The sequence below is a fragment of the Geospiza fortis genome, unplaced genomic scaffold (assembly GCF_000277835.1).
Source record: "Geospiza fortis unplaced genomic scaffold, GeoFor_1.0 scaffold172, whole genome shotgun sequence".
Lineage (NCBI taxonomy): Eukaryota > Metazoa > Chordata > Aves > Passeriformes > Thraupidae > Geospiza > Geospiza fortis.
The window spans coordinates 3,372,244-3,387,215 of record NW_005054309.1 but is presented as its reverse complement, the minus strand read 5'-3'; the positions used below and the strand labels follow the sequence as shown (position 1 = coordinate 3,387,215).

Here is a 14,972-nt window from a genome sequence, read left to right as displayed (position 1 = left end):
TTATTAAGCTGGACAAAAATCCCTTTTAAATTTCTATAGCAATGGGACTCAACCCCTCTCAGTCTTCTTTCTTCCTTTCCAATGAGAAATGAAGCACCTACATTAAAGTGGACTGAGACAACAAGGCAAGTATAATTTTGTCTTAAAATGTTATCTTCAAGACCTGTCTAAATAGACCTGTGTTTTATCTTCAGGAACAGTTTAATCCAGCAGGATTGCCAAGAGGCAACAGGGAAAGTTCTCTGCTGCTCTCATTGCAAAGAGTTTTGTGTTAACAAAAAAAATCATCAATTGCATACTGTATTAATTCAGCCCTTTCCAACCTTGCAGTGGGGCAGGGAAAGCGTGTCAGGTATCTGAGAGACCAAGATAATATATATCTCTTTCCTTCTTCTAATACCTTCATAAATAAATAGTTAGGTATTTAACTAATTAATTGTTGCAGGCTGGACCTCCTGTATTTACAGTTAGAGCTCAACATTTATCCTGCTTTCTAGAATCGGTCCTCTAATGGAATTTATGCAGTTGTGTGATCGCTGTTTCCTAAAGAATGCAGGGGTGAAATCACACAGATCAGAGCCTCACTGTTCCTGACACAGAGGCCTTTTTTTCCGCTTTCCCTCCCCCAACAGAGCTCTCCTGTGCTGCCCACTCGCAGCCGCGCAGCTGCAGCTCCCTCGCATGAGCCGTGGACAAGAGGGTTATTCTTACTGCCAGCAAGGTTTCCTCTGCTCCCAAAAGGGTCAAAACTCCAACGTGAAAAGTCTTGTTTGTTGATTAAATTTGCAGTGTGCAGGGGAGAAGCCTCGTGTCTGTACAACAGGCATGACCAAGGGGCAGAGAATCTCTTTCTGAATGTCAGGGGGGTGGACAGCTGCTGCAGTTACCTGAGAGCATTTCCATCTGCCAGGGTTGGCTTGAGAGGAGGATTTCTGCATTAATGTCTGACAAAAAACAGTCAGGCCCGTGTTTTCTGTGGCTCTCTTGTTCAGATGACCTCTCTACCCAAGGACCAGGTGACCTTAGACTCAAACACCTCATCACAGGCAAGTGTGATGGCAGATTTTTTGGTAAACACCTCATCCTTCCACAGTGGCTCAGCAGCTTCTTTATTGACCACACTTGAGCTCCTTGAGAAACCCTGATGTGAAAGGCCCAAACATGAAAAAGACAACAGCCTCCTCCAGCATACCCTGAAACCCAAAACCTTGGTGTGCTGAAGGACGGCCGCATGGGGCCCTTATTTCTGCATTTCTGTTCTTTGTTCCTGAGCTAGGCAGTATTTTTAAGGCACTTCTTCTATTTCACTGGTCAGTGGTAGCTATCAGAATATGGAAATTAACAGATCGCATTTGACGGTTCAGCCCGTGGACGACTATATGGTGATAAACTATCCGAAAATGTGATCTGTGCCATTATGTCAGGAAAGCACTCGATGAGGGCCAGCAATTTCTCTGTGTTTCTCTGTCACAATCTTCATGGAAACACTTTGGTTTCATTTTCCTCTGCCCTAGGAGCCCGTACCTCAGGTGCCCATGGGCCGCGCCCCAAAGGAGCGCCCTCCCACCTCCCCCGGCCAGGGAAACTCCCTCAGCCGGGCGGGTCACGGCCGCCCCGGGCAATGGCGGCGGGACCGCCCCGCGGTGAGGGGAGAACGGGAGCGGGGGCGGCCGGGCCGCCACCTCTTGCGGGGACACAGGGCTGGGGGGCACGAGGAGGCGTGTGCGGAGGGGCCCTATTTGGGCTGGGTGTGACGAAAGGGGTGGGGGGAGTGAGCTTTGTGTGGAGGGTTTGCGCAGAGCAGGGTAAGGGACCTAAGCGGATGTAGGTCTCCTCATGAGGAGGCCCCCTTGTCTTCCAGCTGAGCGCTGTAGGGCGGCATCAGGTGCTGGAAGAAGCCGCACCGTGGTGGATCCACGTGGTCCGTGTTACAGCGAGAGGCTGTCCATCCCTAAATAAATCCGCCATGCCAGGTTGTTTCCCTGTTGTAATTCCTCGGTAACAGTCGCTTCTGTTGCAGGTTGGTGCCTGGCGATATAAAGTCGTAGGAATAGCCGGCAAAGCTGCTTAGGGCTGTGTTGAAAATGCTGGGAGAGAAAAAGCAGTTAACGGTGGCAAGAGACCTTTACACAGACCCCACTTTTCCGGCCAGTGATACCTCCATATTTTTTAATTATTGTACCCCGCTGGCCCAATTCAGAGGCGAGATCTCTTGGTTGAGACCTAAGGTGAGTTTTAAGGTATAAAAGGCTAATTTTAGCACAATTGGGCTTTTAGGTAGTAAATGCACATTTGCATTGAATGACTACTGATTATTTGTTTGGAAATACAGAAGTGATAAAACCAATGTATGTCAGCGTTAGCGATACGTGAGTTACAGTTTTTAGTCTAGGTGCTTGTTTGTAGACTTGATTTAAATCCTCTTGTAGAGCTTTTAAATTTCATGGCAGTAGGAGAAATTCAGATATTTTATTATAAATATGTTTCATTATGCAAATTATGTGCATACCAAGTTAGGATGCAGCATTATGTCATTCCCAAACTTTCTGATATATTACATAACAGACTTGAAAATAAGTAGTTGTATTTTAGAATTTTTAGAAGCCTATTGCTTTTTCTGTGGTTGCTTTCTTTGAAAACAGGAAAGAAAACTTTTAAAGTTTATAGCTTGTCATATGACTTGTATTGCTTTTAAACTTATAGCTGGGTTGCAGAGCAAGCTGTATTAGAGCTAAAAGCTTTAGAATGCATTTCTGCAGTACACCCATTTAAGGTGAAGTATTTATGATACTGCCTTTGTGTAGAGGGGAAAAAATGGCTATAAAAATGTAATTGAGGAAAAAGGCATGTTGTCTTGAGTTGTATTTTTTCCCCAGTGTTTGACGCTGTCTGTAGGACAGCGACAGAGCTGTTGGTTATCAGGTGTAATTGGCAAACTAATGATTCCATGGAGTTGAGTGTGCAGCTTCCTGCTTTTGTTCTTTACACCTTGATTGCTGCTGGGGGCTGTTGAGTTAATTTCCCTCTCTTGCAGTGTTTATGTATAAGGAGAACCTTTTCACAAACTCACTTTCAGGTCAGATTAAGTGTTCAGGACTTTGCATCTGAAATTTCCTTTTGTGCTGCCAACTAATCTATTTTTCTGTGCCCTAGGAAAGGTTTTTCCCTTGTTCTAATTTTGAGAATTTTGTTACTTGGGATGTGCAATTTAATGTGGCTAGCATCAGCCCTGTCACAGTTGATCATAAGTCTAGCAAGGAGCTGATGAATTATGTAGTCTTTCACTTCTTACTGCTTTTGCTAAGGTTGCACCTGATGGTTGTGTACTAAAAGTCGTGTGAGATCTGGGTTTACATTCATGAAGTACCTGCAAAATACCCCCACAAGCCATTTATTTGTTACTTTTAACTTAGGCTGTGTATGAAAAGGAAATTTTCTAGAGGTAAAAAATTCCCTTATTTTATGAGAGATCTCTGAAGCCCTCCCAGTCCCTGAAACTCAGAATTGCTTAGAATGTCATGCAGGATTTGGCTTTAACTCCTCTTCTTTAATTTTAGGACATTTGTTCCTCTCCTCGGTTATTTTCAAACAATCTGCAGGATGTGCAAGTAAAACAAGGAATTTTGGGAGACTGTTGGTTCCTGTGTGCCTGTGTAGCTTTGCAGAAGAGCAAATACTTACTGAACAAGGTATGGAGAAGTTTCATGTTAGAGAAGTTTTCTTCACCTAATTGACATTTGTGTATTGTTCTGCAGTCCCAAGCTGCCATATGAGCATTGCCTTCATTGTGCTCAGTTTCACTGCTTTTGTTATCATGTATTTTACTGTGTTTGTTACAAATGGCTGATACAAATTCAGTATATTTTAAACTATTTTTTTTCAGAAAATAAACTTCATTAATTCATTGCTGGCCTTGATTTTGGCCTTTGCCCTGCAGGTGATCCCTCCAGGCCAGCCCAGCTGGACAGATGAGTCCTACCAAGGCTGCTTCACGTGCCGGGTGTGGCAGTTTGGCCACTGGGTGGAAGTGACCATTGATGATCGCCTGCCTTGCCTTGGGGGCAAACTCTGCTTTTCCCAGTGTCAGACAGAGGATTTGTTTTGGCTTCCACTACTGGAAAAAGCTTATGCAAAGTATGTGGACGCTGCTATTGATGGAAGTAGAACTACAATACTTGTATATTTCTTCTGCTTGCTTATTTTACCCAGCTGCTTTGGGCATAGATCTGAGTATTGTGGCTGCTGGTGGTCCCATCCTGGCTTGTGCAGAAGTTGCTCTTTAAACTGTAGGTCTGTAAGGTGTGCTTCCAGTTGCATATGAAGTAAGATAGTCTTAGGGAGGTAATTCTGGTGAAAAGTAAGCTGCAATGAATTTTCAGGATTCAAATGATGTTTAAGTCTCTGTCCATTAGTTATCTGAAGATGTTTTACTAGGGAAGATGAGAGCTCAATGAAAAGCAGAAACCATGCAGATATTTTCATGGAAAGCAACAACATTGAGTGAGTTTGTGCTAGTTGAGGCTCTGGTTGTGTGAGTGTCACTGCTCTTTTGTATAATTTGTTAGTTTACTGTTTTAGAAAGAAAATGCAGCTATTTAGTGGTTTATGGCACATCAGCAGAAAAGGTGTCCAGAAACACAAAGCAATTTGGAGACGAAATGCACTGGTAAGATAGATATCTAATGTCCCAAAGAATCTGAGCAGAAGATTTTGTGATTGCCAGCAGAGGGCAGAGGCAGACTTCAGTTATATAGTAACTTAGCTGTAGATTGAGCAGAAGCTGTGTAGCACCAATGTCATGTTAAAGCTTCTCTGTAGGTTTGAAATGTAATATTTATTGTCTGCAGAGGTCTTATTGTTCAATCTTATAACTCTATTTTAGTCTTGACTTCTTTTGCTATATTTTTGCATCTGCTACATCAGGTGGGGCAGTCTCTTGGTTTGCTTAGGTTATTGAGGGAAGTGCTGCCCTAGTTATTTGTGCAGAGTGAATAAAGAATAATTGAAGAGGAAGAAATATTTCTATTTATAGACAATGCAGTTAGTATATCACAAAAGATAATTTACAGCATGGATAATAAGGTACAAATCACTAGTACTAGACAACAGCAGTTTTTTGTATAGAATAGAGAGAATGTAAAAAACTTCCCATCAAGCTGTGGAATATCCAATGGCTTACATATTCTTTAGATGTTGTGTTCTATATAAATAAGATAGTATGTGCTTTCTCTTGCCTGCTTTGGGTTATGAGGTCACACACAGTCATGATTGTGATAGAGAGTGGGGTTGCAAGTGTGTAGCAACTATGTTTCTTTTGTTCTGCTGTGTGTACAAACTTTTTCTTTGTATTTTTCTATTTTTTTTTTTTGTTAAAATTTTTAGAGTGCATGGATCTTACGAGCAGTTGTGGGCAGGACAGGTGGCAGATGCTTTGGTTGATCTGACTGGAGGAATTGCTGAAAGATGGACCCTGAAAGGCCCTGGAAAAAATGTGGAGAAAGAGAAGACTGGCATGGTTTTGGAGAAAGCAGTGTTTAGAAGATTAATGAATCTGAAGGAACAGTGTGTAATAAGCTGTTCAGTCCTCAACTCCAGACAAGGTGATAGTAAATGTCTCTATTAACAGGCTTCAAAGCACAAGGCGGCCAGCAAATACAAATGCTGATTCTAGTACCTTGCCAGTTTCATGGTACAACTTGAAACGTTTGGATAAATGGAGATTTAAGGATGTTACTGAGTTCGGGATGGGGGCTGATTTAGAGGAGTGCTTTTTATATTAGAAGCTAATGTAGTCAATTCTCAAAAACAAATACATCCCCCCCAAAATGCACTCCCTCAAAAAAACATCTCAAAAACAACCTTGAAAACCTCAATTAATTTTAGCACAGTGAATTTGTAGGGATTTGAGATCAAGGAGCAAGTTAATACACTCTGCAATGTTACTTTATTTCTTTATAGTCACTAAAATGAACTTTTTGAGGTTTCTTTGTGCTGTTGTAATACAGATTTAAAACCAATTTCATTTTATTGCAAAACTGCCTTCTTTCACTAATATTATTGTAAGATATGGAACAGATTCTTTTGTTTATTTTCAAGTGTTTTTTTTTTCTATTCAGGCGCAAGTGAACTAGGAGAATTTCATGCCTTTATTGTGATAGACACATTGAATCTCTCTGAAGTGTCAGGCAAGGAAATCTTCCTGCTACGAATACGAAATCCTTGGGGGAGGCGGTGCTGGAAAGGGCCTTGGTGTGAGGGGTGAGCAGTTTTATATTCATTTGGAAAACCATTTGTCTAAGTTCTGAAGCACAAAGCTTATCTATGTATTACATAGGCAAACACTGCTAATAATCTCTAGCAGGAGAGTGGATTCAGTGTGTGTGCAATTCTTTAGAGGGCTGGGAGTTCACACAGCTTATTGGTTCTGAGGCTACTAAATTTAATCTCTTAGTTCTTGCAATCTAATTTTTTAAATAACTTTTTTATTAAATCATATCTTTTTATAGAGACAAACTTAAGGTGTTGGCTAACTTTCTGTTTCTGATTTTTGTGCTTTTTTGATGTTCTGCCATTGATTTAAGTATCTTTAGTCGTGTTTGTTTCTTGCAGTCATTCAGCTTTACTTGTCTCTTCTCATTTGTTCCTGGCTCACCTGCAGAAAACAAGCAAAGGAGTAATTACAAAACTATAGCAGAAGGAAGGATGCTTATGCTTGTTGCTTGTGTTATCTCATTTCTGTAGATTGATATAAATAGGAGAAGCTGGAACTGAGTCCATATAAAGTAGAAATAAAGAAGAGAACTGTTTTAAAGGTCTTGCAGAAATATGTGTAGCAGCTCAAATAGAAAAGTAACAAGAATGAAAGGGCAGATCCTACTTGCTTATTTTGGAAAATGTTAGCGTGTTTTGTCTATACAAAAGAACATGCAATTCTTGACACAAGCAACAAGAGTTCAGCATTAAAATATGTTAACAATATGGTGATGCTCAGGAACATTTTTGTAGAAATATTTTTCTTCCCTGAGTTAGAAAGATAATTTAATTGCATTTATTGAGACTTCAGCTGATTTTTTTTCTTTGAGAGTGTTTTGGTTATACACTTGGTCTCTTGTAGTTTCTTTGTCAAAGAGTAAGTTGCCATATAGTTGCAAGAGGATAAGGTTTCATTGGATGGCCTTAGAGCCCTGTTTTATTCAAGTGCAGAATTGTTCTTTTTTGCTAGTGAAACAATGGAAAATGTTGGAACTACTAGTTTTTAATGAGCCCTAAATAATGAGGCGTTTAAATTCTTGGTTTATCAAGACTTGGCAAGCAGATTCATGAGGGTAGTCAGTTGCTTAATACAAATGGCAGATTTTGTTGTAAAGCATTAAATTTTTTTCAGAACAATGACAGCACAGTTTGTTTTACTTTTTTGCCTCTTTTTTAAACAACAGTTAAAAGCCTTTATTTTGCTCTCAGACTTCTTACTGTAGAGACTGTTGTAAACAAAGCACCTATTTCACCCAGAAGTCTGTTCTGCATCCAGTCTGGTATTAGGCTGTTTCTAAGTTTTCTTTGATACATTATGACTTGTGTTTCCTATGATCCCTCTCACTGACCAGCAATGTGCAGAGAAATTGTCAGTGCAATTATTTCACAATAAAATGAAGAAATCTCTTCTTGCTGTCCTGCTCCATAAGATATTTGGTAGAACATTGTTCTTGAACTCTACTGGACAGAGAGCTGAATGTTAATTCCTGTCTTATGTGCAGTGGTCAAGGTTGGAACCAGCTAGATCCAGTAGTTGCTTCAGAACTCCTCTCACAGATCCAAGAAGGAGAATTCTGGGTTGATGAAGAGGAATTTTTCAGGGAATTTGATGAGATTACTGTGGGCTTTCCAGTCAATGAGGAAGGACTACTTCAGAGCCTCTATACAGGTGTGATATGAGAAGACATCTTTCTCATGCAAATAACATGTCAAGGGGAAGAATTGATTAGAATTGCAAATGGGTGCAAAGAGACCATAATTTCTCCTTCTTGGTTTTCCCCTCTCCTGTAGATCCTTTTCTGTCTCTATTGAAAAACAGAAGGACAAGAGGAATTAAAGATCTTTAGAGAAGCCATTGATGTTTCTAGGAAATCTAGTTATTTGCTAGTTGGTTTAAAGATTAGTGTCATCTGTCTAGAAGGCTGTTATTCTAGACAGTCCTGTGATGTTTTGTTTTTAATTGTATATACGCTTGAGATTTCTAGTAACAGTTTCTTGTAAAAATTATGTCATTAGTCTTTCATTACCAACTGTGGCATTCATTCTCATGCCTCTCAAAATCTTGGTCGTGAATTTTTGTTTTGGGGAAGTGTCAGGCTATCACAGCATGTTTTTTGGGCTGGGCAATCTCTGCCATATACCTGTTGTGTAAAATTAAGCAACTCCCATGTCTGAAATCCTCACCATGATTTTCTTATTTTCTTAGAGAAAGTGCTGTATCACTCTCAGAATCTCTTTGGATCCTGGGTGAGAGGTCAGTCTGCAGGTGGCTGCCGTAACAACAGCAGCTTCCCTACCAACCCCAAGTTCTGGCTGAGGGTGTGTGAGTCCAGTGAGGTGTGCATTGCTCTGCTGCAAAAACACAGGAAATACAGCACTGACTGGGCTGGAAGGATTCAGAATCCAGCTCGCTTAGCAGAGGAGAATCCATCTTTGACTGAAGGCATACAGGGAAAGAATTACCAGGCTGTGGGATTGCATGTCTGGAAGGTAACACTAAAGTGACATTTTTCTCTTTGCAAATAGAAGTTTAAAAGCAATACTGAAGCATTTGAGTAAAGTCATTCATTTCCCATGCCAGTGATGTGATTCAACTAGTCACAAATTTTTTTTCTCTGGTTTATGCTGGAATGATTCTATTTATCTCACAATTACTGTCTGTACAAACTATTACTGGACTAGTACTTTCTTCTTATCACTGAGCACTTGGGACTGTTCCAAACTAGTGCATGACATTTTGGGCTGATTGCTTGAAGCCATTCCTAAATTTACTCCTGAATATTAACTCTTCCTACTTCTCTCTGATGTTCAGGTCATCTGCTGATACTCTTGTCTTTGTTTAATTTGTAAATGTATGCATGTTTAAAAATGTTTTAAACAATATTTGATAATTTTTAGTTTTATTATAAGCTAGTCATTTTTCCTAAACCACCACACATCATTATGCATCTATTCTAGGTGGAGAAGAAACGATTTAACCTTCCAAAGACCCTCTCTGCTCCTCCAGTTGTAGGTACTGTCTGCCATTCCTACGACAGAGAAGTCCATGTGTGCTGTGACCTTTCACCTGGCTTTTATCTTGTTGTTCCCAGCACTTTTCTGAAAGATGCAGTAGGGAATTTCTTACTTCGTGTATTTTCAACAGGAAGGATCTCTCTCAGGTAGGTTTAAAACAAAACAGAACGTTTCTTAAATTTGTTGACATAAATACAAGTGTAGCACTAAGTGGGAATGTTCAAAATACTTTGAAGAATTGTGCAGAGTGCTGTATAACAGCATTGTATTGTCTTTGAATTCATGCAAGTTTCCCAGCTCCTTGTTTTTGTCGTGAAGCTGCTACTACCTCTTGTTAAAATACTAACAAGAAGTAGGCAGATGAGTAACATCTTGACTCTAAACTGCAGCTTAGTGCTATAGGTAGAGGCAAAATGTAGTGTTGACAGCTGTTTAAAAGCTGGTCAGATTTGTTTATATTCTGGTAGTATATGTTTTATATAATTTTGTTTCTTTTCTCTCTTATGTTTGATAGTGAACTAAAGCCACCACCCATGGATGCTGCCCTCTGTGAAGAACTCCCAGCTGGTGAATGGGAGACAGTGCAGCTGCATGGATGCTGGAAGAATGGGCTAAATGCTGGAGGTAGCAGGAACTTCCCCTCCTTCCATACCAATCCCTGCTTTCCCCTCTCCGTTCCTGCAGGACCAGGGAAAAGCAGTGTGAAAGTCACCCTCCGTCAGCACTGCCTGGATAGCAAGTGTTGTCCAATAGGTTTCCATATTTTCCAGGTAAGGCTTCTGGTCAGTTTGATTGCTTGTTTGCCAAACGTGAAGGTTAGCCTGGTAACACAGGGCTCCTTGCAGTTTGCAAGGGTTTTGCTGCTTCTGGGAGAAACACAGGCTGACTCTGGAAGTAATGCCCATGAAAGATACGGAATAACTGAGGTAGTTACATTGCATAGTAACCAGATAATTGGTTCCACTGAATTCTTACAAGATTCTAAATTAGTTTTAGCAATGATGAACTCTTTTCAGGATTTGCAAAGAATTCTTGGTGCCCTAGTGATTGAGGACCAAACCTTTTGGTAATTCATCATAAAAACTTACTTTCTTTGTGTCTAATAATTAAATGTTTATAGGCAAATTATATTGGATCAAAAGGACTGTGATATCTTGAGCAGGTGATCAGAAACAAAACAAGATTTGATTTGATTTGGATAGATACAGATTCAACATGTGTGTGCCTGTGTTCAACTGCATAAATGTAACCTGAGAAGCTGCTTAAGTAACTTAAGTAACTATTTCACAGAGAAAGGTAGCTTTATTTTTAGAAAATGTGCTTCAAAAAAAGTTGTTGCTTAAGTGAAAAGTCTGGAGTTGGGCACCAGAAGTAATCATAAAACTTCAAGTACACAATATGAGAAGAAAGATTGCTATTTTTTATATTCCTGTAGCAGACTGAGATGAAATCTAATATGACTTTTTAGTACAGGAAAGACTACTAGATATAGGAAGGACACAGTCTGTTCAGCAGATCCCTGAGGCAGAAAACAAGTGCATTAGGCTGCAGCAGGGAAGAGTAAGGTTAGAAAACAGAGAGAGCTCTACAGCTATGTGAGTGGTGGGTTCTATACATTTGTCTACAAACAGGCTAGGAATGATTCATCTGTTCTTAGTACTGCCATCTGGGTTTTCTGGAAGCTTTTCTATTCCTCTTCTCTCTAGTGCTGTACGGCAGAGTGAGTATTTGGAATAGAGATGGACCATATCACATTGTGGTGTCCTAGGAATGAAAAACTGTGAGACTGAAACAGATGAAACAGTAGGCATGTTTGCATTCTTTTTTGCAGGTGCCTAATAGCAGCTGGAAACCACAAACTGCTTCTTTTGTACACTTGGAGCCACTGGTGAGCTGTGTTCCTCACTGCTATTCCCAGGAAGTCAGCCGACTCTGCAGGCTTCCTGCAGGAAGTTATGTCATTATACCTTCTACATACTTGCCCAATACAGAAGGAAATTTTACAGTGGTCATAGCAACCAAAATAGACAGGTGAAATTATGCTGCCTTTTATTTGCTTTTCTAGTCTTTTTAGTGCATGTATTACAGGATGCATGGAAATGACTGCAGTAATGTGTTATCTTGATGGAAGCTTTTAGTGAAGTCTTGTATTTTTGTAGTTTGCCTGCACTGCTTACCACTTTGATTATGTTGCATCACTTGTTGAATATCAGATGTCTCTTGCTGCAGGAGATGACACTCAAGTAATTCATTACCAGCTGCATCATCAATGTTAGGATTTATGCTGAAAGTTACCAATGCCTTTTAAAATTCAGGATTGTTTTTGGGAAAATGCGATGAGTAGCCAGACTTATTCTAGGTAGTTCTAACTATGATGTGAATAACAATAGCTCTGAAGCAGAATTGTAAATTTCATAAGACTGCAGTAAGACTCAACAGAGTTGAGGAAGCATTTGCTAAGGGAAAGGTTGTGGAATGAAGCCTGATATAACTTCTTTTTGAAGTGGGATAAATACTTGATATTTGCAAGATTCCCAGTGTTTTGTGCAGAAATAAGTGTGGTTTGGGTTTTCAACAGGAAGCGCATTCACAGTCAGGAGACACTTGGACAAGTATTACAAGAGGTAAGTAATATATTTTGATGGATATATTTTGATGTATTCATTCTTGGTGTCACCACAGATCTCCTTGTTTTAACTATATGTGTATCCTTCCTGCATCTGATTGGTTTTGATATTTGGTATTCTCTGTATTGCGATTTTAAAATTCTAATGATGTTATAGTGTTGTAAAGACCTAAGAAACCGCAGCAAAATGAGATTAAGTTTTTATTTGTTTCCCTCCAGTCAGCCCATACAGCATCCCACCATTATAATCCCTCCTGGAGTGCAAGTTGTTTTCATCAAGTTAATGACAGCTATTTCAGATTTTGGTTTTGTTTTGCTTGATTAGATAGGCATGTAATATAAAAGGGTTGGATGTGAATACTGAGTAACTAACACTTACAGTGTTTTTATTGGGTACAGAGGAGAACTTCGGTTAAAATATTTTTAATTAAAAAATAAAGTATTATTTTAACAGTAGTTTGAAGATACATGATTTGGTTGGTGGATCAAAACATGTCCTTGATAACACACTGCTTATTAGGTGGAACAAGACCATCTAGATGCTTGGGTCTTTCCCTTTGAGATTTGAACAAAACAAAAACTGTAGGAAAAGCTCTTCACCCAAGTTTAGAATTGGCTTACTCATTTTCTGAATGTGAGTCATGTTGACCAGTGATTACATTCTTTTCTTAAAATCACACAAACAGTATGGATTTTGTGTGCTTCACAAAGTGGGCACAGACCTGTGTGTATGTTCCTTATGGTTCCTGTTACTTTAATATTTAGGAGCTGAACTATGCAATGAAGGTCCTTTGTTACCATTGTTTTGAGAACAAAATGTTGCAAGGCGATTATATCAAAAGGAATCTATTCAAACTTATGTTTCTTTATACTATTTATTGAAACAGAATCAAAGAAACAAACCATTTAGATTCTTCAGGACAGCTTCAAGAATCTGGAAATTGCAGTTGTATTTTTCTTATAAGTGGGAGAAACTAATGTCTGAATCTAATCTTCAACAATATGGGTGTTTCTAAAGACTGGTCTTAAACTTTCAGGAGTTTAGCTCCTGAGGGTTCCAGGCAGTTTGCCTAACTTGGGGCTAGTGATTTCTAAAAGATGTGTAACAAGAGCAGATCTGGATGTCAGAGTATTTTTCTAAAAGTTTGACTGTGTTTTCTAGTTACTGAAGTGATGGAATTTATAGATTTTAAAATTTTTGGTATTTTCAAAGGATGTTTCAGATGAAAACCTTGCATTTTAACCTTAGTTTCTAAATCTTTCTCTAATTCACTTTAATTCCTTCTTGACAAAAAAAACCTGATGAAATAGCTTTTTTTCTCTATATTTCACATTTTCTTATAGGTTTCCTTTACAACTGTGATGAAAAGGTAGTGTGGAATTCTGACACTGTCATTTCAAGAAACGTTGGGAAGCCAAGGAATGCCTCATCTCTTGCTCATCTCAATTTTAAATGGAGTAACAAGAAGATGCTCTTAGCCCAGCTGTTTTTCACTGGTGCCAACTGTCAGGCCTGTAACAACTTCTTTGTGAAAAAATACCTCTTAATCATGAACACTCTGAATATTTGGTCTTCCCACATTTTTAGAAGGAGCATTGTACAGCAAATTATCATGTACCTCAGTTCTTCAAAAATACAGGTGAAGAACATGTGCATGTTTTAACCCAAGCTACGGTTTTGGAAGAAAACCATAAAACCTACTTGTAAGGCCAGGTTGGATGGAGCCCTGATCACCCTGGTCTCATGGAATGTGTCCCTGCCCATGGCAGGGGATTGGAACAAGATGATCTTTACGGTCCCTTCCAGCTATAAACATTCTATGATTGTGAAATATTTTATTGGGGGGGAAAAAAATCACCCTGACAGAATGACTTCATGTGACCAAAGGGGTGGTGAACATAGAGGAAAAACTGGAGTATTTTTTTCAGGTAGGATATACCTCAAGAACCATCAAAATACACTGGAGTAGAAAAAGTCCAAGCTTGTATCTGACACTGCCAGTCCTGCTGCTGAGCACTTTACCTTGGGCCCTCTATGGAACCAGGCAGATGGTGGGTTCAAAAGAAAAATTTTTTTGGTGAGTTTTTCTTTAATGAATGCTAGAAATAAAAAAGACAAGACTTGAAAACTTTTGAATTATCCTATCAGACTGCTTTTGTAAATCTGTAAGAATGTGTTTTATGGAAGAGCTGCCCTTGCTGCAAGAAATGTGCAGTTTAAGAGTTTTTTCTTAATTTATGTTTGAAAGTGTTTCTTATTCAAGCAGGATTTTTAAATGTTATATTTTCCTCAATAAAAATAAAGTAACATTAAAAGTTTTAAAATGGCTTTTATTTAAAAAGTTAAATACTTCAGTTATGTCAAGTATGCATTGGTTCTGTGGTAGCAAACATTACCATGTGTTAGAACCCTGGGATTTCACTTAGTGGAAGGGAGTAATGGGAAATACTTGAAAGGAGAATCAAGTCTTCCATTAGTCCCAGAAATATGTAGTATTCTGCTTTTGCTTTTAACTTCATCCTGCCATAATTTCTACTAGCTCCTGTTGAACTTTGAAAATTGAAAGGATTTAGGATGCTTTCGGCTGAATTTTAAATGGTCAAACCCTTCCACATCTGTTGGTGTGGAAAAAAGAGCAAAAGAAAACACTGAGCAATAAATCTCTACTGTACCTACTAAAACAACTGTTGACATCCTTGTTTATTTTCTTAATTTCTTGAAAAGCTGTTCCTTTCTCTTCAAATAGGAAATTATTGGATCATACAACAGTGTTTCTAAACAGAAGGAAAAGTTTTTGTGAAAGTGCATGGACCCAAGTTGTGGTGAAATAGAAATTGGATACTGAGGAAGTAAAAAAAGATGTAAGGATTTCTAAATGGGCTGTGGTTATGAGAGGCCCCATACTATAATAATTTTTGTGTGTGTGAAGTTTATGCTACACTTTAGAATGCTTTGTGGGAGCGTGAAAGACAAAGAAATCAACACTAAATGTGTGTATATTCTATTACCTCCTGCAAGAAGATCTAAGAAAAGACCTGTGAACTCGGAAGAGTACCAGCTTACTGAAGAAAATTTTAT

The 14,972-nt window shown here is 39.0% G+C and overlaps 1 protein-coding gene across 1 annotated transcript; it reads left to right on the top strand.

The window, feature by feature from the left end:
• The first annotated feature begins 1,594 nt into the window (after nucleotides 1–1,594).
• CAPN10 (calpain 10) lies at nucleotides 1,595–14,213 on the top strand. Its single transcript, XM_005418981.2, has 13 exons — nucleotides 1,595–1,643; nucleotides 2,021–2,228; nucleotides 3,558–3,689; nucleotides 3,938–4,134; nucleotides 5,383–5,600; nucleotides 6,117–6,258; nucleotides 7,755–7,921; nucleotides 8,459–8,742; nucleotides 9,211–9,413; nucleotides 9,782–10,037; nucleotides 11,099–11,298; nucleotides 11,846–11,891; nucleotides 13,238–14,213. Exons 2-13 carry the CDS (start codon nucleotides 2,085–2,087, stop codon nucleotides 13,265–13,267), a joined length of 2,019 nt encoding a protein of 672 aa, XP_005419038.1. The 5' UTR covers nucleotides 1,595–1,643; nucleotides 2,021–2,084; the 3' UTR covers nucleotides 13,268–14,213.
• Nucleotides 14,214–14,972: the final 759 nt, after the last annotated feature.

Coding starts and splice junctions, on each gene's coding strand:
- CAPN10 (XM_005418981.2), top strand. CDS start 2,085: ATGCTGGGAGAGAAAAAGCAGTTAACGGTGGCAAGAGACCTTTACACA. Junction 2,229..3,557: donor TCTCTTGGTTGAGACCTAAG/GTGAGTTTTAAG, acceptor CTTTAATTTTAG/GACATTTGTTCCTCTCCTCG. Junction 11,892..13,237: donor TTGGACAAGTATTACAAGAG/GTAAGTAATATA, acceptor ATTTTCTTATAG/GTTTCCTTTACAACTGTGAT.